At 47.4% G+C, this 24,500-nt stretch overlaps 10 protein-coding genes across 10 annotated transcripts; 4 read left to right on the top strand and 6 right to left on the bottom strand.

Annotated features, from left to right (window-relative positions):
- The first annotated feature begins 3,309 nt into the window (after positions 1-3,309).
- On the top strand, positions 3,310-4,558 carry EDB93DRAFT_446093 (Fcf1-domain-containing protein). The gene is made up of 7 exons (XM_041456408.1): positions 3,310-3,398; positions 3,449-3,516; positions 3,568-3,633; positions 3,689-3,837; positions 3,890-3,962; positions 4,021-4,329; positions 4,392-4,558. The coding sequence occupies exons 1-6, from the start codon at positions 3,396-3,398 to the stop codon at positions 4,247-4,249; spliced, it is 588 nt and encodes a 195-aa protein (XP_041312868.1). The 5' UTR covers positions 3,310-3,395; the 3' UTR covers positions 4,250-4,329; positions 4,392-4,558.
- A 1,122-nt stretch (positions 4,559-5,680) lies between these two features.
- On the top strand, positions 5,681-10,916 carry EDB93DRAFT_446039 (uncharacterized protein). Its single transcript, XM_041456406.1, has 6 exons — positions 5,681-6,589; positions 6,647-7,096; positions 7,153-7,749; positions 7,805-8,172; positions 8,226-9,250; positions 9,299-10,916. The coding sequence occupies exons 1-6, from the start codon at positions 5,824-5,826 to the stop codon at positions 10,749-10,751; spliced, it is 4,659 nt and encodes a 1,552-aa protein (XP_041312867.1). The 5' UTR covers positions 5,681-5,823; the 3' UTR covers positions 10,752-10,916.
- On the bottom strand, positions 10,562-12,077 carry EDB93DRAFT_446068 (uncharacterized protein). Its single transcript, XM_041456407.1, has 2 exons — positions 11,176-12,077; positions 10,562-11,124 (listed from the first exon to the last, which is right to left on the bottom strand). Exons 1-2 carry the CDS (start codon positions 11,824-11,826, stop codon positions 10,912-10,914), a joined length of 864 nt encoding a protein of 287 aa, XP_041312866.1. The 5' UTR covers positions 11,827-12,077; the 3' UTR covers positions 10,562-10,911.
- Positions 12,078-12,583: 506 nt separating this feature from the next.
- EDB93DRAFT_1237854 (translation initiation factor eIF 4e-like domain-containing protein) lies at positions 12,584-14,035 on the bottom strand (the record flags this gene model as incomplete). Its single annotated transcript, XM_041451468.1, has 11 exons — positions 12,584-12,883; positions 12,938-12,979; positions 13,029-13,066; positions 13,126-13,198; positions 13,250-13,392; positions 13,444-13,496; positions 13,551-13,618; positions 13,666-13,737; positions 13,785-13,819; positions 13,868-13,952; positions 14,009-14,035. 11 exons carry the CDS (start codon positions 14,033-14,035, stop codon positions 12,584-12,586), a joined length of 936 nt encoding a protein of 311 aa, XP_041312865.1.
- Positions 14,036-14,367: 332 nt separating this feature from the next.
- Positions 14,368-15,847, bottom strand: EDB93DRAFT_445552 (kinase-like domain-containing protein). Its single transcript, XM_041456403.1, has 7 exons — positions 15,800-15,847; positions 15,557-15,743; positions 15,435-15,500; positions 15,197-15,379; positions 15,071-15,145; positions 14,797-15,012; positions 14,368-14,742 (listed from the first exon to the last, which is right to left on the bottom strand). The coding sequence occupies exons 2-7, from the start codon at positions 15,686-15,688 to the stop codon at positions 14,491-14,493; spliced, it is 924 nt and encodes a 307-aa protein (XP_041312864.1). The 5' UTR covers positions 15,689-15,743; positions 15,800-15,847; the 3' UTR covers positions 14,368-14,490.
- Positions 15,848-17,009: 1,162 nt separating this feature from the next.
- EDB93DRAFT_445494 (ribonuclease H-like domain-containing protein) lies at positions 17,010-18,561 on the top strand. Its single transcript, XM_041456402.1, has 10 exons — positions 17,010-17,269; positions 17,325-17,410; positions 17,461-17,494; positions 17,556-17,743; positions 17,797-17,804; positions 17,860-17,876; positions 17,926-17,990; positions 18,046-18,077; positions 18,126-18,193; positions 18,256-18,561. The coding sequence occupies exons 1-9, from the start codon at positions 17,063-17,065 to the stop codon at positions 18,182-18,184; spliced, it is 696 nt and encodes a 231-aa protein (XP_041312863.1). The 5' UTR covers positions 17,010-17,062; the 3' UTR covers positions 18,185-18,193; positions 18,256-18,561.
- EDB93DRAFT_445871 (uncharacterized protein) lies at positions 17,974-19,284 on the bottom strand. Its single transcript, XM_041456405.1, has 7 exons — positions 19,258-19,284; positions 19,073-19,198; positions 18,880-19,003; positions 18,678-18,726; positions 18,477-18,628; positions 18,242-18,422; positions 17,974-18,167 (listed from the first exon to the last, which is right to left on the bottom strand). The coding sequence occupies exons 2-6, from the start codon at positions 19,083-19,085 to the stop codon at positions 18,275-18,277; spliced, it is 486 nt and encodes a 161-aa protein (XP_041312862.1). The 5' UTR covers positions 19,086-19,198; positions 19,258-19,284; the 3' UTR covers positions 17,974-18,167; positions 18,242-18,274.
- Positions 19,285-20,091: 807 nt separating this feature from the next.
- On the bottom strand, positions 20,092-20,879 carry EDB93DRAFT_445617 (uncharacterized protein). The gene is made up of 4 exons (XM_041456404.1): positions 20,827-20,879; positions 20,397-20,775; positions 20,174-20,342; positions 20,092-20,124 (listed from the first exon to the last, which is right to left on the bottom strand). Exons 2-3 carry the CDS (start codon positions 20,719-20,721, stop codon positions 20,338-20,340), a joined length of 330 nt encoding a protein of 109 aa, XP_041312861.1. The 5' UTR covers positions 20,722-20,775; positions 20,827-20,879; the 3' UTR covers positions 20,092-20,124; positions 20,174-20,337.
- Positions 20,495-22,184, bottom strand: EDB93DRAFT_1118195 (WD40-repeat-containing domain protein). The gene is made up of 5 exons (XM_041448409.1): positions 21,916-22,184; positions 21,371-21,851; positions 21,190-21,321; positions 20,827-21,139; positions 20,495-20,775 (listed from the first exon to the last, which is right to left on the bottom strand). The coding sequence occupies exons 1-5, from the start codon at positions 22,025-22,027 to the stop codon at positions 20,764-20,766; spliced, it is 1,050 nt and encodes a 349-aa protein (XP_041312860.1). The 5' UTR covers positions 22,028-22,184; the 3' UTR covers positions 20,495-20,763.
- A 187-nt stretch (positions 22,185-22,371) lies between these two features.
- EDB93DRAFT_1118193 (uncharacterized protein) lies at positions 22,372-24,256 on the top strand. The gene is made up of 3 exons (XM_041448408.1): positions 22,372-22,483; positions 22,540-23,220; positions 23,273-24,256. The coding sequence occupies exons 1-3, from the start codon at positions 22,391-22,393 to the stop codon at positions 24,062-24,064; spliced, it is 1,566 nt and encodes a 521-aa protein (XP_041312859.1). The 5' UTR covers positions 22,372-22,390; the 3' UTR covers positions 24,065-24,256.
- The last annotated feature ends 244 nt before the right edge of the window (positions 24,257-24,500 follow it).

The following is a 24,500-nucleotide window of genomic DNA, read 5'->3' as shown; positions in this document are numbered from 1 at the left end:
ACCGTCACTATCTTGGACTTGGCCTTCAGACATTCAAAGGTAGGAAGGGCAGCTATCGCGACGAGCTGGGCCAGTATTCTTACTCGCACCGCAACAATTCGGACGCGATTTTGGTTCCCCTGTGGAGCCGCCGCCTGTATGATACGCCTCGAGGATCACAGGTGTCGAGACTACTACATGGAACTCTGATAGGCTCCTACACTGCCCTGCAGTACGTGATATTAATATGATTATCATTCTTTATGAGTAAGTACTTATGCTAAGCTTGCTTACTAGGTTTCTGGAAATCATCATTAATATTCACATGTGCAGCCACTTGCATGCATACTGCTAGTACTAGTACGTGTAAGCTTTCGAAGTTCAGCGAAAGTTACTCCTCTCCAGCCCCCCAGCGGCAGCCCTGCATGTGGATGATTCTAAATGATTCGTCTTTTCTGGGAGGCGTGATTCATCGCTCCCTCGGTATTCTCATCGTGTCATCTCTTCGGAACCCTTTTCGGTAGGATAGACTCTTATCTTCAACTTCATTTTATAAAAAGGGTCTCAGGTATACTGCCGCTGATTCTCCGATAGACAACCAGCGATTGATGTGATTCCATTGCACAGATATAAGTAAAACATGTGGTTTATGACTTGTAACTCGGGTTGAACCACTTGGCATTTGCTGTAGTAGGGCCGCATACCGCCTCAAATCTCGATTAATGTCGACCCTTGGCTGTGCCCAATACGACCAATTTCTACTCATTGAACCCCTGTTTATTCTTATACCAGCATCAGTGCCTTCCTCGCCAGATATGCCGCGTCGCATCGTGAATCACACCGATCCTCAGGCTGTCAGCGTGTGCGGTGCCCTCTTACTACCATTCGGCTGTCATAAAGCCGTGGCAAATAGAGTGTAACGCAAAAAAAAAAACACAAAAAAACGTAATCGAAAGACATGGGAAACCCTGTCGACTGATGAGCTTACCAAGTTAATAGCACCAAGTCAGTGAAAATTGGTTTAAACACCGCCCCAGATATCCTCCAGTAGTACTTGATGATTTCAATTGGCTGAGACTTTGCAAAGTTGAAGACTTTTGCAAGTACGGTAAACAAAGTCATCTACCGCCAAAAACATATCCTAATTTGGTAGTTTCACGATGTCAACATGTTCTGGCCCTTGGTAAGCCTCACCCACGCCGGGCTTGCACATTTGAATTAGACCGTGTGAGATGTTAAATGCTTGACGTATATTAGATAGGGTCCTTGCTGAGCGGTGAATGGCGTAGTCAGCCAAGTAAAAACTGGTAATGTCAACAACTCTCTTCACAAGTTTCACCGCCGATACTCGGGAGTGACAGGCCACAGCATTGATCACTGCCTGTCTCATTTTGTCTATAAGGTTCGCCTACGGGAGTCTACTGTTAGAATGAGTCGTCCTATCTATCTTAACATACCGACGCGTTCAGGGACCACATGGGTGAGAAAAGCATGCAATTGTACGAGTACTGCCAGTGTCCTCGCGGATTGCCCAAGAATTACTGAAATCGAGTGCTTCTTGTCGAGAACACGGCCTCGCCCGTTCTACAACATAATTTTCTTCGTATAGAATATCCGAGCCGGACGTCCGCTAATTTCTCTAGAACGTTTTCGAGAAACTGAGAACCGTGCTAAGTAAGGCCACTTCGATGCCACACGATCCAATATGTTCATAATGAATCGTAGTCATTTGGGTAAGCCAGTGGAAGCACTCGAATATGACTGCACCTGATTAGCCAACTGAGTGGGGGTGGGGTAGCCTGTATCGACATGGGCGCGCCGGCGGTAGAAGTGAGTCAATTCTATGAATTGCAGAAGCTACCTGCCCGATTGTGTATAACAAATCTGAGTCGGCGGATGTGCGCTTCGTAAGGAAGATGAAGACCTAGTGAATTTCATAGTTTCAGTACTACTGTAACATCAGATGAAATTATACCGTACATGTACGGTATGGGGGCGGCGTATTTACACAACGTATGCGGAGGTCATCCAAACCGTGATGAACCACACTTCCTTTGCGTAAGGACAGCCACTCTTGCTTTGTGTCTGTTGGTATCTAAGTCAGCCCTCTGCTTCCAGGAATTCTGCAACAAAAGCCTGAGTTTCCAGCTTATACGTTTTTCGAAGTTTACTCTTTGCTTGCGTCTAGAAATAGAAGTTCGCGTTGGGGAGAGGTGATGATAACAGTGGATATTGCAACGCAGACAGTGCATGACGCACACACGTGTCGTGGTCGTGTGATGGGGTCTCTGAACTTACTGGCGTAAGCAGTGCGCGTAAATAAGTTCGATAAAGATAGGGGCGGCCAAATATGAGCTGGGGAGGCGAAATATCAAAACCTCGTTTAACGCGGCGGCGGGACATAAATAATTACCCCAGCAGTCTTTGTAAATCGCCTCGTGCCGCAAGCTTATGCGCTCCAAACCAGTAGTATGCATCTGGATCACATGTCAGCTTTTGATCCTGTCAACTTGTGGTAGCCAAAATGGAGAACAAGATTAGACATTGGTGGGTGCAGTGCCATATGGATCATTGGACAACGTGCTCGACTGCAAACTGAAAAAGGTTGTTGGACAGATGGTTTAAGTTCTGATAGGGAAAATAAAGCTGAATTTTCCGGATCATCCAGTGACAATCGAGAAAATTTGAAGGATGTTCCGCCCGATATCTATGTTCGCATGCACATGTTTCGAGCACAAGTAAGGATTTCCAGAAAGGCGGTTCGTATACTCCTAGATTGATGTCTGCGAAAGTAATCGGATTGAGCAACTATAAATCTTATCTGATATGTTCTGATGCAGTCATTCGTGTACCTGCAGTAGATATTTTTGGGGTTTTAGCAGTCAAGCCGCGGAGGAACATTCTCGACTCGTTGCAACCGGGAATCCGTGGTGTTCGCAGTTGCATACACGTGGGTTTTTCGTTATATATAACGCCAAAGTCTGTCGATCGTCATCACGAAGGTGATCACGAGTCCTTATTCAAGACTCCCGATAATCCCTGTAAGACGCATATCAGCAGAAGCCAAACATATCCAGACAGATATTTAGCAAGCCATGTGCGTGAATACTGGCCTAGGGTAATGATAGATGTGTCAATGAATGAAACAAACCCGGAAGGACCTAGGTCTGAAATGCAGGATTGAATGCAATCACATCTTATACCCAAGTTAACATGGACTTCCAGTATCTCTATGTACCTCTGAGACAGAAGGTATTATGTTCTGGAATCCAGCCTCCCCCAGGAGCTGTTGGTTGAAGAGTAGAGTGACTGCTAACTGGGATCGTGAGAATAAGTACTTAGCTTGTTGCTGACTCAAGAAATACTCGCAAAACTTGATTTCGGATTGAGAGACTCTGAGACGGTGCATTCAAAGCATGGCAAGTGCGTTTCGTAACTTGCGATCATCTATAATGACGGTCATTATCAGGGCAAGGCAAAGAAGACTAGAAAATTTGCTACCGTTAAACGCCTCTTGAACCCCAATGATGCTAGATTGTGCGTCGCCTGACTAGCCGCTCCGCTGTGTCGCTGAATCCTTCGATGCAGAAAAGAGAACCAATTGAAGCAGAAGAAGAAAGAAGAGGAAGAGAAAGCCAAGGCGGTCCGTCGGGTGTGAGTCTTCAGTAACCTATCGGGCATGCAACTCTGAGTAACCCATGCGTTTCAGACCACAGATCGCATCGTCCATGTTCCTTGCGCACAACACTGAACTCGTGCCACCTTACCGAGTCTTGATCGACACAAATTTCATAAATTTCAGTCTACAAAATAAACTTGAACTGGTCAGTGGCATGATGGACTGTTTATTTGCCAAATGTTTGTGATATTGCTGCAATTGCCTGGTATTCGTTGACAGTGATATTGACAGGCATACCCTGTATTACGGACTGTGTTATGGCTGAATTAGAGAAGCTTGGCCACCGGTATCGTGTAGCACTTCGGTAAGATGATATATATTATGCTGTTGGCGCATTCATTTACGTTTTTTTTTTTCATTAGTGTTGCTCGAGACCCTCGGTTCGAGCGATTAAACTGCAGCCACACCGGAACATACGCAGATGACTGCTTGGTGCAGCGTGTCACTGCTCACAAATGTTATATTGTCGCTACTTGCGATCGAGAACTCCGGAGGCGTATACGACAGATTCCTGGTGTACCACTGATGTATATCGTCAGTAGGCGCTACGCCATCGAACGGCTTCCTGATCAAGGCGCTCCTGGTTCATGATATGTTGAAGACTAAAAAGTAAATCTACAGTTACTTTTTTTAATGATGTTCAGTGCGGGCTACTGTAAGCTGTTGACAAAGTATGTACCATTCGGTTTGAACCGTGTACATCGATTCGATCAGCTGTACACTCTGCACACAGATACCGTATCATATATTCAGCACTGCCATTGTTTCGTATCTTTGGAGTCACGAATGCCCTGGTATGAGGCGTACTCCCACCAGTCCACTGTTCCTTCCGGCCGTTTTAGACCTGCACTCCCGTGAAGATGAGAAGGCTTTGCACGTGCGCGTGGTGTGTGAAGGTGCTGACGGTAAGGTGACTTGGCGCGAGTTCGACCGCAAATGCGGCAGTATGACAAGAAATCTGTAAAAAGAGAGAGGTGGATTTGGTTGGCTGGTGGTCCGGGAAGCTCACGTTCTCTGTTTTTTTTTGGTAGCGTTAGATCTCTTGAGGGTGAGCGAGATGTGGATGTGGATTTACTTGAATGATAAGGGCTAGTTGCGAGTATCTGCCCGTTTAGCCACAACTTCTGCGGCCTGCTTTGTTGATACCATGTGGGTCATGGCCTGGCGTCGATTTGATGAGCTGCAAATTCTCCCGTATGGGAACTATGAGGATACTGTGACTGACCTCATGCTCCATGTGACATGGTGCACGCTACTACATGCGCACAACCCTCGATTGATCAAGTTCCCATGCAGGACTCTTCCTCGGTACAGTAGCCTTGAAACGGTGACTGGGACTGCCGCTGAGCTATTAATTCGTAGAACCTTGTCGTTCAATGACTCGCCCGCGGAGCTGATGTCACCCACATCCTCGGACCGTGCGCGTGAGCAGCCAGTCCATGTGTTTCATGTGGTGTGATATTGGAAGAATCAAGAATGCACAATTGCCATGGTTGCACCGTGCCAGTACACGTGTTCGAGTGGGAATACCACGAGCGACCTTCAACGTTCAACTGCTGTTCTATTGTCAGTGAAGTCTAAGTACTTAATGTATGATGGAGGAACGACTGGCCCCTTTGATCACGCGTCGGCGGCGCCCGTGAATACAATTACTGGGACTGTCATGCTAGGCATCGAATATATGACGACGCTCACCATTTCTCGCACAGTCCTCTGTCGCTGCTTGATCATTAAAAGGAAGGACTAGCTTTCTTCGTTTATAAAGGGCTGCCAAGGGGAGGCTACTGAAGTCAACTTTGCGGTGCAGCCTTCTGCTCGATTAAAGGAGGGTCGGAATAATTAATTGCGAACGAAAGACCTATAAGTCGCTCTGTCCCTCCAAAGACAGAGACTCCAAGCTGTTTGCAACGGTCTACTCGTTAAGCAGCAGACTCGTGAATCTATTTCGTCGTCAACAACCAAATTTTGGAAGAGTCCGCTTGGAGTCTGATCATTGTCGCTGAGTTCAAAATGCGTTGTCTCGTGTTGTTCCATTCATCCTAACTTATTGCTCGTGACCAACTGACAAGACGCGTTCCTCCTCATTTTTTCATTTCACAAAATCATCAGATATCGAAATAGTCGACATTACTCTTGCGAATCTGTCGCTGCCACAGTGACCAAGAATGTCGACCAGCTGGCGTTCGCCATTTCCTATCCTTCCTGCACCACAAACTACACCCGTCTCCACAAACCCCAAGTCGCTGAGACGGCCTATTCACAACCCGTATGATAAATTCACAAAACCGGAGTTTGACGATTGGATCGGTGGGATTACGAGTGCTCTGCGCAGAGCACTCGGCGAGGAAACTCAAGAAGACGCTGACCTTGATGAACACCGGTCACAAGATGTTAACGCAGCTGCCGAGGAAACATTCTCAGACCAGTCGTTCGAAGATTCGTTTGCTGATATCCAGAGCAGACGCGCCAAAGGCAAGGCTAAAGACCCGCGAGAGGGCTCTGGCCTTGGTGCTCAGCAAAATCCGATTGAATTGCTTTCCGACTCCGAGTCAGGCGCTGAAAGTGAGGAAGAATACGAGGGATTTTCTGCTATTGAAGGAGAGGGCTTTGATATTGAGGAGGAAGGTGAAGGTCATGACAGTCATCCCGAAGCCGGGAACTGGACCATAAATCGCCGCCACAGCTTTGTTGATCCTTTCGAGAACAACGAGGTGGAGGAAATATTATCCAGGGAGGAGAGTCCGGACATTATTGAGATATGCTCGGATGAGGAAGAAGATACTCGAGCTCCTGCACATGAAGCTGGATTCAGTGGCAGGCAGTATGCTCAGTCTTCGCAATTGCCTCCTAATGAGGTAGAGGACGAGTTAGGCCCCAATGGTTCCGTCCTGTATGAGCAAGAAGGCCAACTCGGTGCAGAAGAAATCGAAGGTAGATTGCTCTGACAAAAAATAATTTGAACATGCGCTAATTGACCTCTATATCAAGATTTCCCTCCATCTATTGCGCAGCATCAGCCTTCTCTGTCTCCGGAACTTCCTGATCCATGGCAAGGTACACGAACATATGCAGAAGATTTCTACACTGGCGGCGATTTCAATGTGCAAGATCAGCTGAACGACGTTTCCCCTTCTAGTCTTACTCCCGTGCATGATGCACACGTCCATACATTTATCTCGAACATAGTGCAGAATGACGGGCCTCCTTCTGGGCTGCCCAGGACGGAACCTGCTGTAGTCAATGTAGACACCGATGAGGTACTCCCTGATTCGAGCCCCCCTCCGTCATCTCCTGTCGACGTTCGCTCCAGTCTTAGTCATGTTGGTGATTACCAGTTCTCGAATGTGCGAGGGACCCATGGGGAGCACGAAGATCCCGAGAATATCCTTGACCATTTATATCGAGACGCGGAGAGCCTGTCTCAAGACGAGCATCAAAGTTTGTCCATGCACCACATTGAGTGTCATGGTTACACTAAAATCTTTCTCATTTAGTGGGTTTCGCCTCATCATTTGATGAATTCCATAGCGGATCAATGTCTGCTTCCCAAGCCTACTCCAAACCTACTGAACATCTTGACTGGAATTGGCCTCCCGCGTTCCCGCGGGGAAAGTTTGCTAGCCGCGCCGGACACCTCGAAACTTCTTCTCCCAGGTCGGGGGTTGACGACATCGAAGAGGCGCAGGATGATGTCATTGATGTTGATGCGGAACATGTGGAAGAGGATGGGAGCGAAGAAGCCCCAGAAGGTCCTCTTCCACTGGGAACCAGTGACCTTGGGTATGGTGATGAGATTCATCAGGACAAAGACGGTCAGAGTGATGATCAGAACGAATTAGGCGTGGAATTTGTCGAGGAAACCGATATTCAAGCTTCTGAAGCCGACGAGTTTCCGCTTTCGTTGAACTCTCAGCTGAATGCTGATGAACGTGCCGCAGTGGAGAGTTTCTTTGATCTTCTCAATAACGGGGGGTTACCTTCAGCAAACGTGACCGAACAAGTTGAGACTACGCTGGTTGACATTAGCGGCATGGTCACTGCTGAGTTTATTGATGGTAACGCGACATTTCCGCCAGGTATTGAGAAAGCTGGTCGGTGACTTCACGATTCAGTCACAAATCATGTCACTAAATGCTGTTAAAACAGGCGGTATTATGGTACCACCGGAGGTATTAGAGCCTGGGGATAGGGAAATTCAGTCGCAGCATCCAAATGTTATGGTAGAATCATCCACCTTAATCGAACCGACCCCTGCCACGGAGATCCGAAATGGGTTCGAGAACGTAACCTTGGAGAATGTCGAACATCATCCCTCCGCACTCGGTGACTCTCTCAAGGAACAACCTGACAAACCTAACGTCAAGCCCATTTGTATTGTTGTGGAGATGGAAGCTACTGCTTCCATTCCTCGTGGGGTGAGCGAAGGGATTGAAGTAGCATCTTATGCCGGGGATGTGTCTGATCCCGATGGCGAATATGTAGTTGAGGAGCCTCCTACTACAGAAGCATCGGTGGTGAGTCCAACCTCAAATTGTCTTTCATCATTTGAACTTTGCATGCCTTACAGGAGCCGGAGGTCCAGGCCACTGGCCAAGTCAACGTGTTGGGGGAAACTGTTCCTGTCACAGCGAAACCTGCTTCTGCGGAACTATCCTCATCTGATAATCATAATATTTCTGTCTTCCCAATGCCCATATTTTGTGATCCTTCCGTGTCAGATCCTATCATCTCTTCTGGGACAAAGCATCCACAACTAACTCCTCCATGTTCGGCCAAACTTTCGGGAACCCCTCACATCATCATCAGTCCGCACTCTACACCAGGCCAACCCACTCCAGTTTCAGTACCCGTCTCTACGTCAATTTTGCATACTTTCTCTCGTCGAGAATCGCCATCTGAAGGCAGCAGCGGTCCAAGTGGTCTTTTCACGCCTCGGGAGGGCGAACCAACTAGTGTGGATACCGGTGATATTTTTGGCACACCTTCTCCCTCACATACGGACGTACCGCCCCCGTCTTCTGACGATGTCGTGGCCTCAGTCACGAGTGCTCTAGCAGAAGAGTCGCGATCTGAAATTGCCATACCCGTGATCGACGTTTCTGATAACGTTACAGTCGTCGAACCAAGTCCAACCGAGACATCTACTGGTAACGAGGAAGATGATAGATCCGAACTCGTGGAAGTTCAGCAGCTTGGCGTATTCCATCCTTCGTCTGTCGATGCTGATGCAGAGAATCGGACGGCACAACCACCAACGAAGCCCGCCGCTGGACACAGCTCAGTAACGGAGAACATCACAGTAGCTTCGCTAGAACCTGAAGAAGTTCAGCAGACAGCCGGAAGCACTCCGCCGACAACAGACCGAACACCTGCATCAGATCATGATAACGCTGAAGAGGCTTCAGCATCAGCTACTGATGCTGAAGCTCCCCCCGCAGAGGTCCCCGAACCCGCGGACTCCCCCTTACCCAGTCCTCTGTCAGAACAAGAACCCTTGCCATCGCTGGCACCTGGCCGTCTGGTCTCACCACAATTTGTTCGTGAACCTGGTCAAGACAACAGCCAGGAGTACACCGTTTCCAAATATCCATTGTGCGTCACATCAATACGAACGTTTGATTATACTCAACGGATTCACAGGAAACATGTCCCAGACACAGCGCACGAGTCTCCTGATGTCCATGAACCGAGGGAATCTGGAGTTGCTGAAGACAAAGAATCTCAAACGAAACCTTCGAAGCGGAAGAGAGTGTCACCAGTACAAACTTCCAGTCGCCTCACTCGTTCAATGTCAAGCGGACACAAGAAATTCCAAGGAGATCACAAAGTAATGCGGATTGTGCCAGGTCGCAGCCGGAAGCGAAAGCTCCTCGATAGTGGTAGCGATCATGGATCAGCAAGCTCTGGCGCTAGTACCGTCGCGAAACTTCTCCAATTCACTAGTGCTAATGGGTCACGGGCTTCTTCTATCGTGTCCTCTGCTCCAAGTGATTCATCTTCAATCCAGCAACCCCCGCCGCTCTTCCACACACATGGTACTATGCATCACCGCCATCGACCGCCACCTCTACCTTCTGTATCAGTCCAGACTCACAAGGCCAAGACGGTATCCCCAGAGCCGTCCCACAACCATGAGCGCGAAAAGGATTACTTTTCGGTTTCGGCTTTGTCACGTGCCCCCTCTTCCAACATCCAGCGTCTTGCTGCGTTGACAAGTTCACCCGTCACTCGCTCTAACTGTCGATTCCATAAAATTAGTTTACCTAAAGAGGAAGGTGGGCCAAGAGTATGCTTCGTGGTACCCGGTTGCTCTCTTGGTGACAAGGAGCTGATGGACGAGGAGGAGATCCAAGATCATGGTCCCGCAACTTATGAGGACTATTCTCGCTTGGTGGGCAATATCGAGGCCTTAGACTTCAATCCCTATCTAGTCGGCATCTTGCGGCAACTAGTCGGGGTGGACCTGATTCGGGAAAATGAGGTATTCTTCCTGCCCCAACCCGGAGAGGAAGCACGTTACAAGAAGACCAGCCGAAAGTCGACCGCAGGATTAAAGCATGCTGCGTCCCTGTCACAGAGTGCTACCACCTCGCCACAAGTCTCAGTGGCGTCACGGCGTTCACCAGTGATGTCGATCTCGCGACCACCTGTTTCCACTGCAGGATCAATTGCGACATCATATAGCTCGTCCTTATCTGAGGCACAGCTATCCAAGCACGCATCTTCATTATTCTCGGCGTCAGGCGAAGAGTTGTCGGATGAAGAAGGCAGTTCTCCCAAACTTAAACGTCGTCGAAAGGAATCTATTTCTGACAAAGAAACTCGTGTCAACGTAGAAGGGGACAATGTCCCTTCGAAAGGTTCGCAACGATCGACCCACATCCTGAAATGGAGACGGAGCAAACGCCAAGATGTTGACTCGGCTGCATACAAGCCTCATGCAGAAAATGTAGAGGGCTCTGATAGCGGAGCAGACGGAATAGGCAAGGATCGCCGCAAGATGAAAATGAAACAACGGAACAAGCGATCTCGTGCAGCAGATGAAGAACAAGACTCGCAATCCAAGAGACAGAAGCAGGTCCCCAATGAATGAAAGCATTTCGGTATCTTTATGTTCATATTTTGTAATCACCACCCATCTATCTTCATTTGTATCCATAGTGCACTTCTGAGTATCTCCGTCCAATCGCATGTTCAGAGCCGTTCAATGACCTTCAGGGTGGAACGACTGCGGGACACATGTCGGCCTCTGCTCACTCCGCGTCCAACTTGGATACCTCCGTTTGGTCCTTCGACTCACACGGTGTTGTCTTCTCGGAAGGAAGTGGATCACCAACATCTGTTGGTGCCGAATCAAGTTCCGATAAGACCTCCTGTTCATCGTTATCAAGATTGTAAATCTCGTTTCTAAGCCCTGTTGAGTCAAAGACATCCACAAGCTCCTGATGGAACAAGTCCACCACACCCTTGAAAGAAAAGGTGAGCCAGCGAATCGACGATACAATCCGACGGCTCACCATTAGAAGGTAACGAGCTTTTGGCGTGATGATATCTTCCTCCAGCACTCTTTCGATGCTACCCGAAGCACCTAATTGTTCTAGAATGTACACCCCGTCTTGTTCTCGAACAACTCTGCGGCAGAGCCTGCTCAGCGCGATGGCACTGTCCTCCTGGCCTTGTTCCGCTAGGGTGAAGAGCTGCTGTATCAGATCTTGAACCTCGACGATGGGCAAAACACCATCCAACAATAAATCCCCTATGAATTCGACCAAGGGGAACAGATGTGCTGTCCCCTCATCAAGGGCTCGTGTGAATCTGCTTTCACAAGCCTCAATAAGAATACTGGCGAATGATGGGTGTGATGATTGTCGTGTGCCATCGTTGAGCCATGTCCACCGCCTGTCTTCCATCTCAAGCTCTCCGTCAACTCTTCTGCAAAGATAGGCGTAGAGCGAGGAGCGTTGGGTGTCTTCAACTGCACGTAGTGCAATCGAGTCAGCAAAGGCTTCGATGATCTCTACGCCACCGCGCCGTCCACAGTCCGTAAGACGCTCGATCAACTTAGTAGCGACAGAGTCGAAATTGGTCACGTTCAGTTTGTTGAGCAGGCTGCAAAACTGTCTTTGTTCAAGCTTGGAATCGTGCTGGGAGCTCCAAGAATTCCACATGCTGTAGCTGTTAGGTCAAGAGCAAAGTGATTTGTCGCCAGTACGGAAAAAGTATCAAAATTGGGCAGCATATATGCTCTCGGCGTGTGTGGGGGCGGGGACGAAGTAACCAAAAGGTTAATATCAAAGTAGATCAGAGATAAACTCCGGAGTAGAGGGAGCTCAGATTGCTGAAATCAGCGCTTACAGTTTGTTGACATCTAGTCAGTCGCCATGAAACGGATATGAAGCCTTCTATATGTTCATCGTGATTGATCAAGCATAGAAGCTATGAATGCCTCGAGCTAATCGAGGGCATTTGTAGACCCGACTTCGGAAATTCTCTCATTTAAGATCCGGCAGGATGATAAACTTTTCAACGACAAGCACTACCAAGGGGAGTCCGTCTCTCTTGTTGGAGCAAGGCTTGATTGAATGTCTGATCACAGTGGTATGTTTCCTCTAGCTATGCAGTTGAATCATGTCGTAACTGATGTTCATATGAGGTTCGTTGCATGTGGTAAATAGCGCCGTATCTGCGCCGCCGTACACGTGCAGAGTTAACACAGGAAAGGTACAGCACAATTTTGAGGGCGCACCCTGATTGTCGTCACGGGAAACTGTAACGGAAATACTCGTGGGCTGACACATGATGCATGCGATGATAGTCCGCGATTAGAATTGGTTCGAAAAACAAAGGAAGCAGGAAATAATATACACAAGGCGAGTCAACATTGAATCACAAAAGTCAACAATGACGATGTGATGAATGAGGTGATCATCGTGTACTCTTCTTCTTCTTCTTTGTGTTCGGTCTGTCACTCTCATCTGCGTCCGCATCTATATCACTTGTTTGGGGTCTCTTCCCTGATTTCCCCTTTGTTTGCACCTTTTGTTTCCGTTCCGCTTCTTGAGCATCAACCTCGTCCTCAGATGCAAAAGGATCATCATCTTGGGTTTTCTTCTTAAGAATAGGCTTTTTCTTTGCAGTGATGGGAGGCTGGTCCTTGATCTCGGCAGGCTTTGCTACAGCGGTTGAAGCAACATTCAGTTCTGAGAAATAGATATCTTTGAGGTCCTGCATAGGAGTATGAGTAACATTTGTATGTCCTGTTCGTGGCTATACACTTGCCTTGATCTCAGAATCTGCGAGCAGAGAGGTGTTTTTCCACACCTGATTACACTCTCAAAGGTATATCATTTTTGAGTTGCACGAGACTTACAGTTGATGGAATTCCGCTTGAGTGTTTGCTATCGAGTCCTGAAGGTGGATACCGAAATCATCGTCATGTAGTATCAATAATTCAGTTTGATACTTGCCTACTGCTGTGTATAGGTCCGATTTTACGCCACTGAGATTGACACCGTGGTTTCTCAAGAGCACTTTCATGACCTGCTCAGAGGTTCAACGCTCAAGTTTTGAGAAAATGGCGGCGATACCAACATCTGTAACAGCATCTTTGTCGTAGACATCTGGGATATAGAGACAGATAACATGTTGATGGTGTGGAGTCTCATTCGCCGGTGATGTTGCCACTTTCGTCAGAAATGCGCAAGTTGAAGCAAGGGCGCCAGAAACAAGCGACGCTGGGAGAATTCAGTGAGAGGTGCACTGATAATGATAGAAGTCTAGCTTACTAGCGATCTTGGACCATATTACATCTACTTTATCTGCGGGAGCGAATATTAACCTGTTCAAAAATCATTCCCGGCTGCTGATAGTATTGATCAAAAATGTTATTAACCATTTTCCACAAACATAGTTGTGCTTAATGGATATATCCTTAAGTTTCTCGGCAGCGTCTGCTTGTACCTATTGAACTTTTGAGAACACAGATTTTGAGTGTGAAAATGAATTACCTTCTCACGAACATCCTTTTTACTCTTTGCTCCTGTCTTTTTGCTAGAGCGCATAGGGATAGAATCATCATTCTGCTGTACGGTCATGGAAATAGCATCGAATAATACTGAATACCTGCCTTAATCTCCTCCACTCTCTGTGACACCTCCTTCACTAAGGTAAATTGTTAGTGAGCCAGAGTACATCAACGATATGACGTACGTAATGCTGCAGCTTCACTAATAGCAGCGGCTGCATTAGATTCAGATGCATCCGGGTTTCGGTTGCTTCCTTCGACCCATATCCACTTCATGGACGCCAGGTTATATACAGCGAGTAAGGGTTTGCAGGAAACTGGCTCACTGGTTTAGTGCCGTCATTCTGGACCATGGACGGCTTATACTAGAATGACACGTAGAGGAGTCAGAAGAGAACAAGAGTGTGATGATTGCTGTGATCCGATACCTTCAGTTAGAAAGTCTGGTAAAGCTATACTCGACCCCTTGGACCAAAAGTACGGGTATTCTTGGGGGATGGTATCATCAGACTCTTTACCCATATTGAAATTGATAAACGCAAGCTTGTAAAAAGATCAAGGCGACAAAAATTCTGGTTGAATCTATAGAAGAAAAAAAGTCAGGGACTCCTTGCAAACTCAGAAGTATTTAAGGAGCGTGTCGACGCAACACGGTCACGTGCTAGGAGAGGTTTCAAACTCCGGGTTAGACGTGATGCAAATGGCCCCTATCATTATGCAGTGTCAACGAAAGAGTGGGCACCTCAACACCAACAAATAATTTATCCATAGGTTGCAGATATGATTTGAACAAATATCTATGTCTACTTCAACCGCGAGTTCTAGTAGGTCTGGTCGATTGACCTGAGTCAGATCCATATTTTTCATCCAAGTATTTACTCAATCGCTTCACATCTGGTCGTTCACTCGGGTTCTTTTTCCAACAATATTCAAACGCAGACCATGCACCGTGGCGAATGAGAGGGTAGGATGCCTTGTCGGGTAATTTATTAGCCACCATGGCTGCGACTAATTGGCTGTCCGTTTTTAATTCCACATACGGGATCTTGCCAGAGAGAATCTAAGCATCAAAATCAAAATACAGCACCAGGGTTACAAGAATCTGCAAACACACCTCCAGGCCCGTCATTCCTGCTGCCCAGATATCCGATGCTATTGTTGGTGTTGGTGCTATGTCTGGATTTTCAGGTACCATCAACTCCGGCGCCATGTAGCGGAACGTGCCAGCTATGGTCATCGTGCTTGTCGTGAACCCAGAATTCCCAAGGATTCGAGAATGTCCAAAGTCTGCCAACACCGCATTGCCCTCGTCGTCGATGAGAATATTTGTCTGCAAAAATAATCACATCAGCTCCGGTACCGTTAAATGAAGAAAATGGGTGTCAGACAGGTTTGATATCCCCGTGAACGATTGCACACGAACGACCATGTAAATAAGCCAATCCATAAAGAAATTGGCGAAGCTGTCCAGTCATTCGTAAACGCGGGTAAAAATCAGTAAAGTGAAAACGTACCAAGTCCATCCGCACAACGTTTGCATTGTGTTTTAGGTACTGCATGATAGTTCCGTTCTTGTAGAATGGAGATATCAAACAAGGGAAGCGATATTCTCGCGTTACTTCATAACATATACCAATAAACGGGGCCAAGTGAGGATGAATACATGTACTCCATACTCCTGTTTCTCGCAGGAGCCTCTAGAAATATTTTACTGAATAACAAAATTTCACTGTGAGATACGAGAGATTTTACCCGTATTGTTTGTCCTGCAGTTTGACGGTCGAGAAATAACGTTGATCTCATGATCTTCACGGCCACCTGCAGTGAGGATGTGTGAGATATATCATGAATTGATAACCGTCACCGCATTGTACAATAATTGGTTGACCTCCTATTGTGTAGGTGCCTTTCCATACTTCTGCGCACTGTCCATTCGCGATTTGCTCTGTCTTGGTGACCCTTCCTGTGAGGTCATTCACAGTGATGTTTGCGAAATCGAAGGACATATTGGGAGTGAGGGGATGGGGGAAAACGATAAAGTGGACAGCCTGCACAGCACCTCTATGCTTCCTTGTATACTTTTGTTGTACTTTAACTTAGTGGCGAAAACAACGCACTAGGTCAAATCAGGGTGTGATGCTGGCACTGATGCGATGCTCTTCTTCGACCCAATAAAACCAATGATTCCCACGGGATGATTATGCCAAAAAGAAAAAGAACATCATGAAGACATGCGAGATAGTTGCATTTTGAATGATGCCTTGTACCCTAAGTTGCAAGTTGTCGCAGGTTGTCTATGACAAGACGCTCCCTCTGTATGTGGTCATCAAATTACAATTGTTCAACGTCATTATGTAATAGTGATAGTCAACTTGTGCACCAGAGGTAAAAATCGACCTTTCACATACAAAAGTTTCCGAGAGTTCAGGCGGGGGTGCAGTACCCTCGGAGTCAACTACACACGATTGGGGATGCGAGTAAAAGACCTTTGTGGATAGGACTTGATGATGATCACTGTTCGAGTTGTGACTTTCAAGTTGTGGACGCTCTTGTGCAGTAGTGAAAACGAGAAAAAAAAGTCTGCTTGGATGCAAGCAAATAGCGTTTGGGTGGAAGCCCCTAAGGGGCAACCCGGCCCTGTGCCAGAGTGAGTCGGGGTGAGCTGCGATCCCCGCATCAGTAGGAGTGAATGCGACGCAGCGAAGTGGACCCAGGATTGCCAAATTGTAGAAGCCACGAGGTGACGCATAAAGGTGACGCAAGATAAGGAGACAGTCAGTAACAAAGGTAGTAAGAAGGCATCCGCGTGAGCAAGTGCGGTCATCCGTGTCAGGGCAGGCATCTTCGTAAACAATAAGTGCAGGCATCTGCGTCAATGCAGGAATTTATAATGGGACAAGCATTTGCGTCAATGCAGGGATTGGCGTCGGTGTGAGCGTCTGTTGCGTCCAGGAAAGTGTATGAATCCGAATCCGCACGGCAGCAGGTGTTGGCAAGAACGGTACTCCTGCTCGCTGCTGGCAGAAGGTGACTGGGTGGATGTTTCCTCTCCCTACCAGATCCTCTGGTGAGGAACCTGACGAAAGTTCACGACGGCGAACTTGTTATCAGTGCACAAGTAAGCTTGAGAGAGCAGTGCCATGGCACCTTCGGGTGTGCTCTACTTATGGCCGGCTTCCCCATCGGACTTCCCTTCACTGTATGCGGATGAACACATGAATTTGAGCCATTAGAGCTCAACGAAATTTGTAGCAAAAAAAAGAAAAACCGAAAGGCGGCTGCAGACAGGGCGGGCGCTGGCAGGCGGAGAAGAGACGCCACGTGCTGCACACCCGCTACACGAACCCTATCATACCTCGCTTCGGCCCGGTAAAATTCGTATGTTTCGACGAACAGCACTAACAACACATCGATTATCTCTACTTCGGCATCTCTGTCTCTCACAAAGTTCTTTTAAACCCCCCCAGTCCCACTCGCTTAGAATGTCACACCAAACACCACTCGATTTTAGCTCAGGACCCATGGTTTGGATTGACTGCGAAATGACCGGACTCGATCCTAGAAGGGATAAAATCTTGGAAATTGCAGTGAGTGCTTCAAACCGGTCAACTAGCAGTGATCGAAATTTACCCTCACGTCCAGGTACTGATCACAAATGGTAACCTGGAGCTTGTCGATCAACGAGGCATCCAGTTCGTTATTAGGACTGACAAGGCAATTTTGGATTCGTGAGCCTTCTATAGTGACACAACGAACTTTGGATACTGAGAACGGTCAGTATGGACGAGTGGTGCAGAACCCAACATGGAAAGGCTCGTCCTCGATGTATCACTTACGTGTGCTTACCTGACAGTTGGCGAAATAATCATTCAGTCTGGTCTAACGCAAGCCTGCATTACATCGCCTCACACAAGAGAGCATGTTGCAAAAGCTGTTTTGGAGTACATCAAGAAATGGGTGCCGCAAAAGCGGACTGCGGTTCTAGCTGGAAACTCAGTTCATGCAGACCGATCATTCTTGGTTGAGGAGATGCCCGAAGTTATTGACTGGCTCCATTACCGGTAAACCATCTATCTTCTTCACGCATGCAAAGATTGATTGGACATCGTATTAGGATTGTTGGTGAGTCAATCATCCCTGTGATCACGAAGACAGCGGCCGATCCATGTTTTTGAAGATGTCTCATCAATAAAAGTGAGATATGACCAAAAACGATAGATGTCGGCTTATTTATGTCCTTCAGGAATTGTGTCGTAGATGGTACCCAGACAATCAAGTCCCGAAGGATCCATTGGCCGGAAAGCATAGGTAAGTGCTGGAGACTCGGCATCACCATTGGTACAGCAACTGAACGATGTACAAGAGCTTCTGATGACATCCTGGATTCGATTCAAGGTCCGTAGTGATAATCATCGATGACCTTGGGTAACCTCATCCTCATAGAATTATCATGGTATCGCCAAAATATCTTCGTTCAAACTGTGTCTAGGAAGACACGTTAATAAGTACATGTGCGTACACGGTGTCGAGTCGAAGAGAATGTTTGTTCGGACACTCACATCCCTTGGCAAAGGTTCCAAGCAATAGACCTTTCATAATGCATATGCCGGGACCCGCCACTCCTGTCTAGGAGCCCGCTCTGTCCAAAGCGGCTTCGAGACAGGACCCGTACCGTCTTCACTAGTTGATATCATGATATCACTTCCGTTGTACCCAGTTCTCTCGACAAGGCTGCGCTCACTGTGAGAGTGATGGATTTAATGCGATGGGAACACCACTGAGTGAAATGCTTACCGCCATCCGTGTCCTTGATAACAATATCGCCTTTGTAAGCCAGTGCTCGGGGCCTTGTAACCACAAGTTCTGCGTGCAGCCCTGGTTCGCTGCACTTTCTTGTGCGACGATACAGGGGCCATAGTTCGCGGCAAGCTTATATGCACCGATGCCTGTAGGCAGATTACATTATTGGATAGTGGTGAAATCAGTGATGCAAACCTCTGGGCGCTGCGCGAATATACTCCGTGGTGCCATGTAATGGCACAAGCTTGAACCCTCAAAGTTAGTATGGCTCCACAGGGCAGGCGATCACAAAAAGTAGTGCCTCTTTCGGGGGACCAATAGCTAATGCGCTATTCGTGGCAACTGCAGCGGCATTGTCCGTAGTATGCGTGTTTTCAGGAAGGGTTATAACACTCACTTGACGTGGGTATGAGGTAAAAGACTGTACCGAAGCTCCTTGGGTTTCCATCTACGGTCAATGGTGATCAGCGCCTTTATGCATTCAATAAGCGTGTTGCTGTTGAATGTCTTTGGCGAGAGGCCTTGAATCGTACTCTTTTCAGAAGGGATGCAATAGAACGTACGGGAAGCACTAGCCGCTGTGCGCATACCTTTAATGTTCATTTCAGGCTGGAATTAGGTCACGACATCATCCGCGTGTCTGTAAGCTTTCATGTCCTCAAATAAAAATGTGACGTGAATCATGGTAGTGCTTGGGGACAGATTGGTAGCGCTGACTAGAATACACACAAAGGATCATATCAGTAAAAATTATTGCGAAAGCTGAGGATCTCACAAGGTGCATTGTTGGCTGCCCCCAGCCAGTAGCATCAGTCCAGGGGATTTTCAGGATATGGTCTGACTGGAATCACGATAAAGCAACATACAAACAACACGAGAAGATGACCCACGAATGTCTGTCCGAAGGTAAGGCCCTTGACGGAGGCAATCGATGTTTTACAATGACATATCTAGGAAAGGAGCACTTAATCAGCTGGGAATATATCTGAGTCTCACCAGTTTATTGATGATCCATTTGGTTTGTTCCGCATTGCCGACCTGGATGCATTCTGAAGTTCGAACAAATCTGTCGAGAAAGAATGATCACGTGCGGTCTGGGGCAATTCGAGGCTTCTTGTATCCTTAGAAAATAAATCATCAATTTGACGATGCCGTTATCGGAACTATCAGCACACCGATCCAATCGAGCTCCTCGAGACGAATGACAGAAGCCAAAATTGACGCCTCATGTAAAATAAGGAGGGCGAGAATACTCTGAAAGTTTCGTGTCTTTCAAATTGATGCATCTTCTTAGCCTTCGCGACGGTGGTAGTCGAGTTCCTTCGAATGCCGTTCATTGACTGTGTCGCTACGTGTACCTTCATGCGGTCATCAGACTCGACATTCGCACCCTGAACCTTGCACGACTCCGGTACAATCGCCGCTGCTCATCGCGCTGCGGCCTTGATTACAGAATCGTCGCTTGACTTATCCTCCATGACCGCTTCAATCCGATTGAACAGCTAGATCTAAGGCAGCGCGCTATTCGACCTGGAGCCACAGCGCCTGTGGCAGTGGATCAAACCCAGCCGGCATAAAGATATATATGAAATACCTGTTTCAAATTTTTCGTAGGCGACTCCAAGGCGACTCAGCAGGGGAACTGACAAACTCAGTAAGCTGCTGTTTCGGTTTTGAATAGAAGTATTAACCTTTGTATGAACATACCCTGAGACCGCGGCTTCCTGCCAAGAAAAAGCTGTTATAGTATATGACTGACTCGGAAAGAGTGGCAACCTGGTATCAGTCGGTAGGGCATCGGTGGTTGATCGGAAGTCATAAGTTCAATGCGGCCAGCTATCGCCGCCTCCTTCTGCTAAGCTACAGAGACAACAAATGAGTCTGTAGAATAACTGGAGATCCAAGGATGCAAACCATGGCCCATCAGGTTGCCCAAGCGCCTTCGCGGCGCAACCATCCTCAAATCGAGTGGCACAGCTGAATCAATCGCGTCAGTATCCGTCATCTCGAGCAAAACGGAAATGCAGCAAGTAAGAAACGTTTGACCTAGCACCGATTTGAATGACGACTTGAATTCATCACTAAATAGGGGTCGGGAGAAAAGAACATCAAGGAATAATATCTGGATAGCAGCAGATGACCTGAGAGACAATATATGTATACCAGCGAGCATGAAACTAATAATGAGTAAGGACCGACTCGAAGGCGTACGCCGCAAGGGCCGCACGCAGGTGAGCATAGAGGATATAGCAAGATGACGAAAAAGATAGTCCAGTTTCCATTATGCCCAAACCTGGAGTAATTCGTCAAATCCTCATCGCCCATAAAAATTGATGAAACATACCCTGAGAGTGCTATCCCAACTACCAGTGCAAAGAGCCATTCCATCCACACTCACCCCCAAACAGCTGACCCTGTTTTCATGTCCGGTCAAAACACCCACGCGCTCGCCTCGTAGAGTGTCCCACACATTGCACGTCCAATCATCATAGCCACCGAAGAGAATGCGGCCGGAGATGGAGAATGCGACAGAAGTGATACCACAAAGAATGTTGTCGTGCGTAAAGCTGTTCAATTCACGATCCGCACGTATATCGAAAAGTCGGCATGAAGCATCGTCCGATCCTGTGGCAAACGCATCGCCATTTGGGAAGAATCTTAACAACAATGAGTATCTTGTATTGTCACATGGAAACCATCAACTTACTGAACAGCGTTGATGTCTGACTCATGACCTGTGAAAGTCTGGGTTGCACGACCACTCCGGATATCCCACAGCTTGGCGGTTGCATCACAAGCACCAGAGACGAAAACATTCTGATTCGGACCGAGCGACAAGCTATATGATACGAGTGAGCAATAAAGTGAGCATATAGCAAGAACCATACCTCATGACGTCCCCGGTGTGATCACTAAACTCAACCACTCTTACACCAGCTTCGATATCCCAAAGCATACAGGTCATATCACCGGAACTAGTGACGATTTGTCTGTCGTTGATGAAACGACAGCAACTGAGATAGCCAGAATGAGCGCTCAATTCGCGCCCACCTCTGACACCATTGGCTTCTCTGCTGTTAAGGTTATAGATAGAACAGATATTATCAAGACCACCACATGCAACATAGTTCCCTGATGGTGAATAAGCGCAGGTCATGACCCAACTTGAGCGAAGAGGGATGGCATGGACTTTGTTGGTCGTGTAGGCGTCCCATACAATAAGCTTTCCATCCTGTGAGGCGGAGACGAGATGTCGACGATCAGCGGCCCAATGCATAGCATAGATTTTCGCAAGATGACCCTTGAGTGAACGCCGAGGTCGCATGACGATTCGAGGTAGAGTATCAACCTCAGCAGCCATAGCACGTACTGTAGACCATGTTACCAACCGGTACAAAAAGGATGAATTGACCAGAACGACAAAATAACATACAGCTTGTGTCAGCTGAAGCCTCCCTACTCGCCCGAATTTTCTCCTTCAGAACTTCCGCCTCACGGCGTGCGGCGGCGATCCGCTCTTGTATGTCACCTCCTGGTTGAGACATTGTTTGTGGAGAGGAGGGGTGGGGTTTGGGTGAAAGGACAAAACCGTGGGAGGCAAAGTGCTCAAGTGATATGTGAGTTTGTCTCTATTTGCACAAATTCAGCTTCGCTTCATTGAAAAAAAAACTTAAGTATGTGCTTCCGAATTTGTTCTGAACCGTGTTCTATTTGGCACAGGGTTGAATTCAGTGCACGGCACTGTGTATGCCATCTTCTGGAGCGTTCTAGTTGCATAATGAACAGTTCCATGCAGAATTATGTGCTATAGGTGAAACACGTTGAACCCGTGGGACTTGGTCAGGGCAAATTAATTAACGGTTCAATTGAGTGACGGCTATCCTTGGTTAGGACCTTCACTGCAGGATATGGTTTTCACGAGTCTACACACACTCCCAGAGGAGATATTGTGCTACTTGTTTTCCTTCCTTCGCGCTCCATCAATCTTGAGCTGTACATCGGTATGTCTATCGATTCATATCAAAGATCGATACGCTGATCGTACTTGATATCACAGACGTGTCGCTACCTTCGCAAAGTCCTTGATACTTCCTCTGCACTGCAGTATGCGATTGAACTCGAAGCCCAAAAGATGGTGGAGGTCACCGCACTAGACGCAATGATATTTCCCGCAGAACGCTTAGAGATACTGAGAAACCAAATGCGTTCCTGGCAAGCGTTCAAACCCACCATCGTAGATCAATTTCTGCAGCCAGGTGGCGAGGTATCCATGTCGTTCGGACATTTATCTACCTGGGATGATCGTCCCCAGATCGCACAGATCGCACATATTCGTGCGCTGGACTCAGGCTCTTTGGAGGAGTCCCTGTCGTATAGGCGTTGGAATGCAGACAGTTACCCAATGCCAAAAGACACTCCTTTTCGGGTTCACAGCGTCTGTATGGACCCATCACAAGATTTACTTGTTTTTTTGGTACTCGAGCCGAACCATATGGCAGAAATTTCTTGCCGGATTTACTTGGAGACCCTTAGCATGAGCGAGCCGCACCCTTTGGCTGCTAGTGAGGTCTTGACTTCCTTCAAGCCACATATCTCAGCAAATTGCCACATTGATCAGACAAAGATAAAGCTCAAAATCTGGGGAGACCGCATAGTGCTCTTTAACTTATGCGATGAATATTCTCATTGCCCTGCAAGAATGCAGATTTGGAACTGGCAAGAGAAACAGGACTTCAAGGTGCGACCATTACGCGTTTGTTTGAGTGGTCCCACTTATCATCTAATTATAGTGTGTCTATCGGGAACAGGAACCATACGGCAAGATGGATGACTGCTGTATTGTGAACCGAAATCACTTGATCGTATCATCTAGAATGACCGGCCGACTACCATGCAGACTGAGCATCTTTTCATTCCATGACCTTGGGAAACCCCCAGTCCGTGTTGCAGAGTGTATCCTACCCTTTCAACCGGAGGGAACATTCCTGCGGCATTCTTCATTTGTAACCATCAGCCCGGACCTCCGTCGTTCCATTGCCCCTCAGGATATACGCTTCTATCCAGACGCTGAAAATCAGCTCATTGCTCTCAATGTTGACGGTCCACCCAGTCTCGTCTTTATCATTGACACTGATAAACTCCTCACCACCTACCAAAGCGGCGCACACACTGAGGGTCAGAGCCGCGTTTTACCCTGGAAGGAATGGGGTCCAAACTGTTCGCGATGCATTTTAGACCCCATACCTAACAGCCTTTTTGTCCTGCGATTAGACGTCGCCGGTGAGAGAGCAATCCATGCTACCCCAAATGATGTCGACTGCACATCTTATAGCCTGCGCACGTATGACTTCAACAAGTATCGCATTTCGCGTGCCGCAGCTTCCAAGGACTTTCGTGGCCGCATTATTACAGAACCATCGATAGTCAAACACCGACAACTCAATGAAGACATTATAACAAACCTTCCTTACGTGGTAGTTGTGGACGAGGAACGCATTGAGACAGGCACAGATATGATAGATGTTACTTTCGATGACGAGAAAATTTTGATCATCAAGGCTTGTAATTCTCATCTGTTTTGAATGCGCGAGGCTAACATATCACACAGAGCTCCCAGCGAGATGAAAACGAATTTGTAATCGACGTTGCTAATCCCTCATGTAATATGGCTGTGCGAGGAAAATAGCACGTACATGGAACTGTAGAATTTATATCATTAGAAAAAATTGTGAGGTTGCGTCGAACCGATATTGGACGTCATCATGTTGATGAGATTGGTTTTGGAGTGTTTAACGAGAAATTCTGAGTTCATATATGTAGATGTGTGACACGTGATCAGTCGCCTTATAATCAGGAGTGGATGTAGCGGTACCGGCAATCTTCATTCCACCACAACTCACACGCAGGACGTACAAGGCGGTGACGAGACCAAGAGTCCCACGCGCGTGCAGCTATATATGCTTGGAACCGGGTGCAGGCAGCGTACTCATTTCAGCTCACTTTCTCTTCCACGAGCAA

The sequence above is a fragment of the Suillus bovinus genome, assembly GCF_016758785.1.
Source record: "Suillus bovinus strain UH-Sbo-P2 chromosome Unknown EDB93scaffold_3, whole genome shotgun sequence".
NCBI classification, from domain to species: domain Eukaryota; kingdom Fungi; phylum Basidiomycota; class Agaricomycetes; order Boletales; family Suillaceae; genus Suillus; species Suillus bovinus.
The sequence above is the reverse complement of the archived record's forward strand: the minus strand, read 5'-3'. Positions and strand labels throughout refer to the sequence as shown.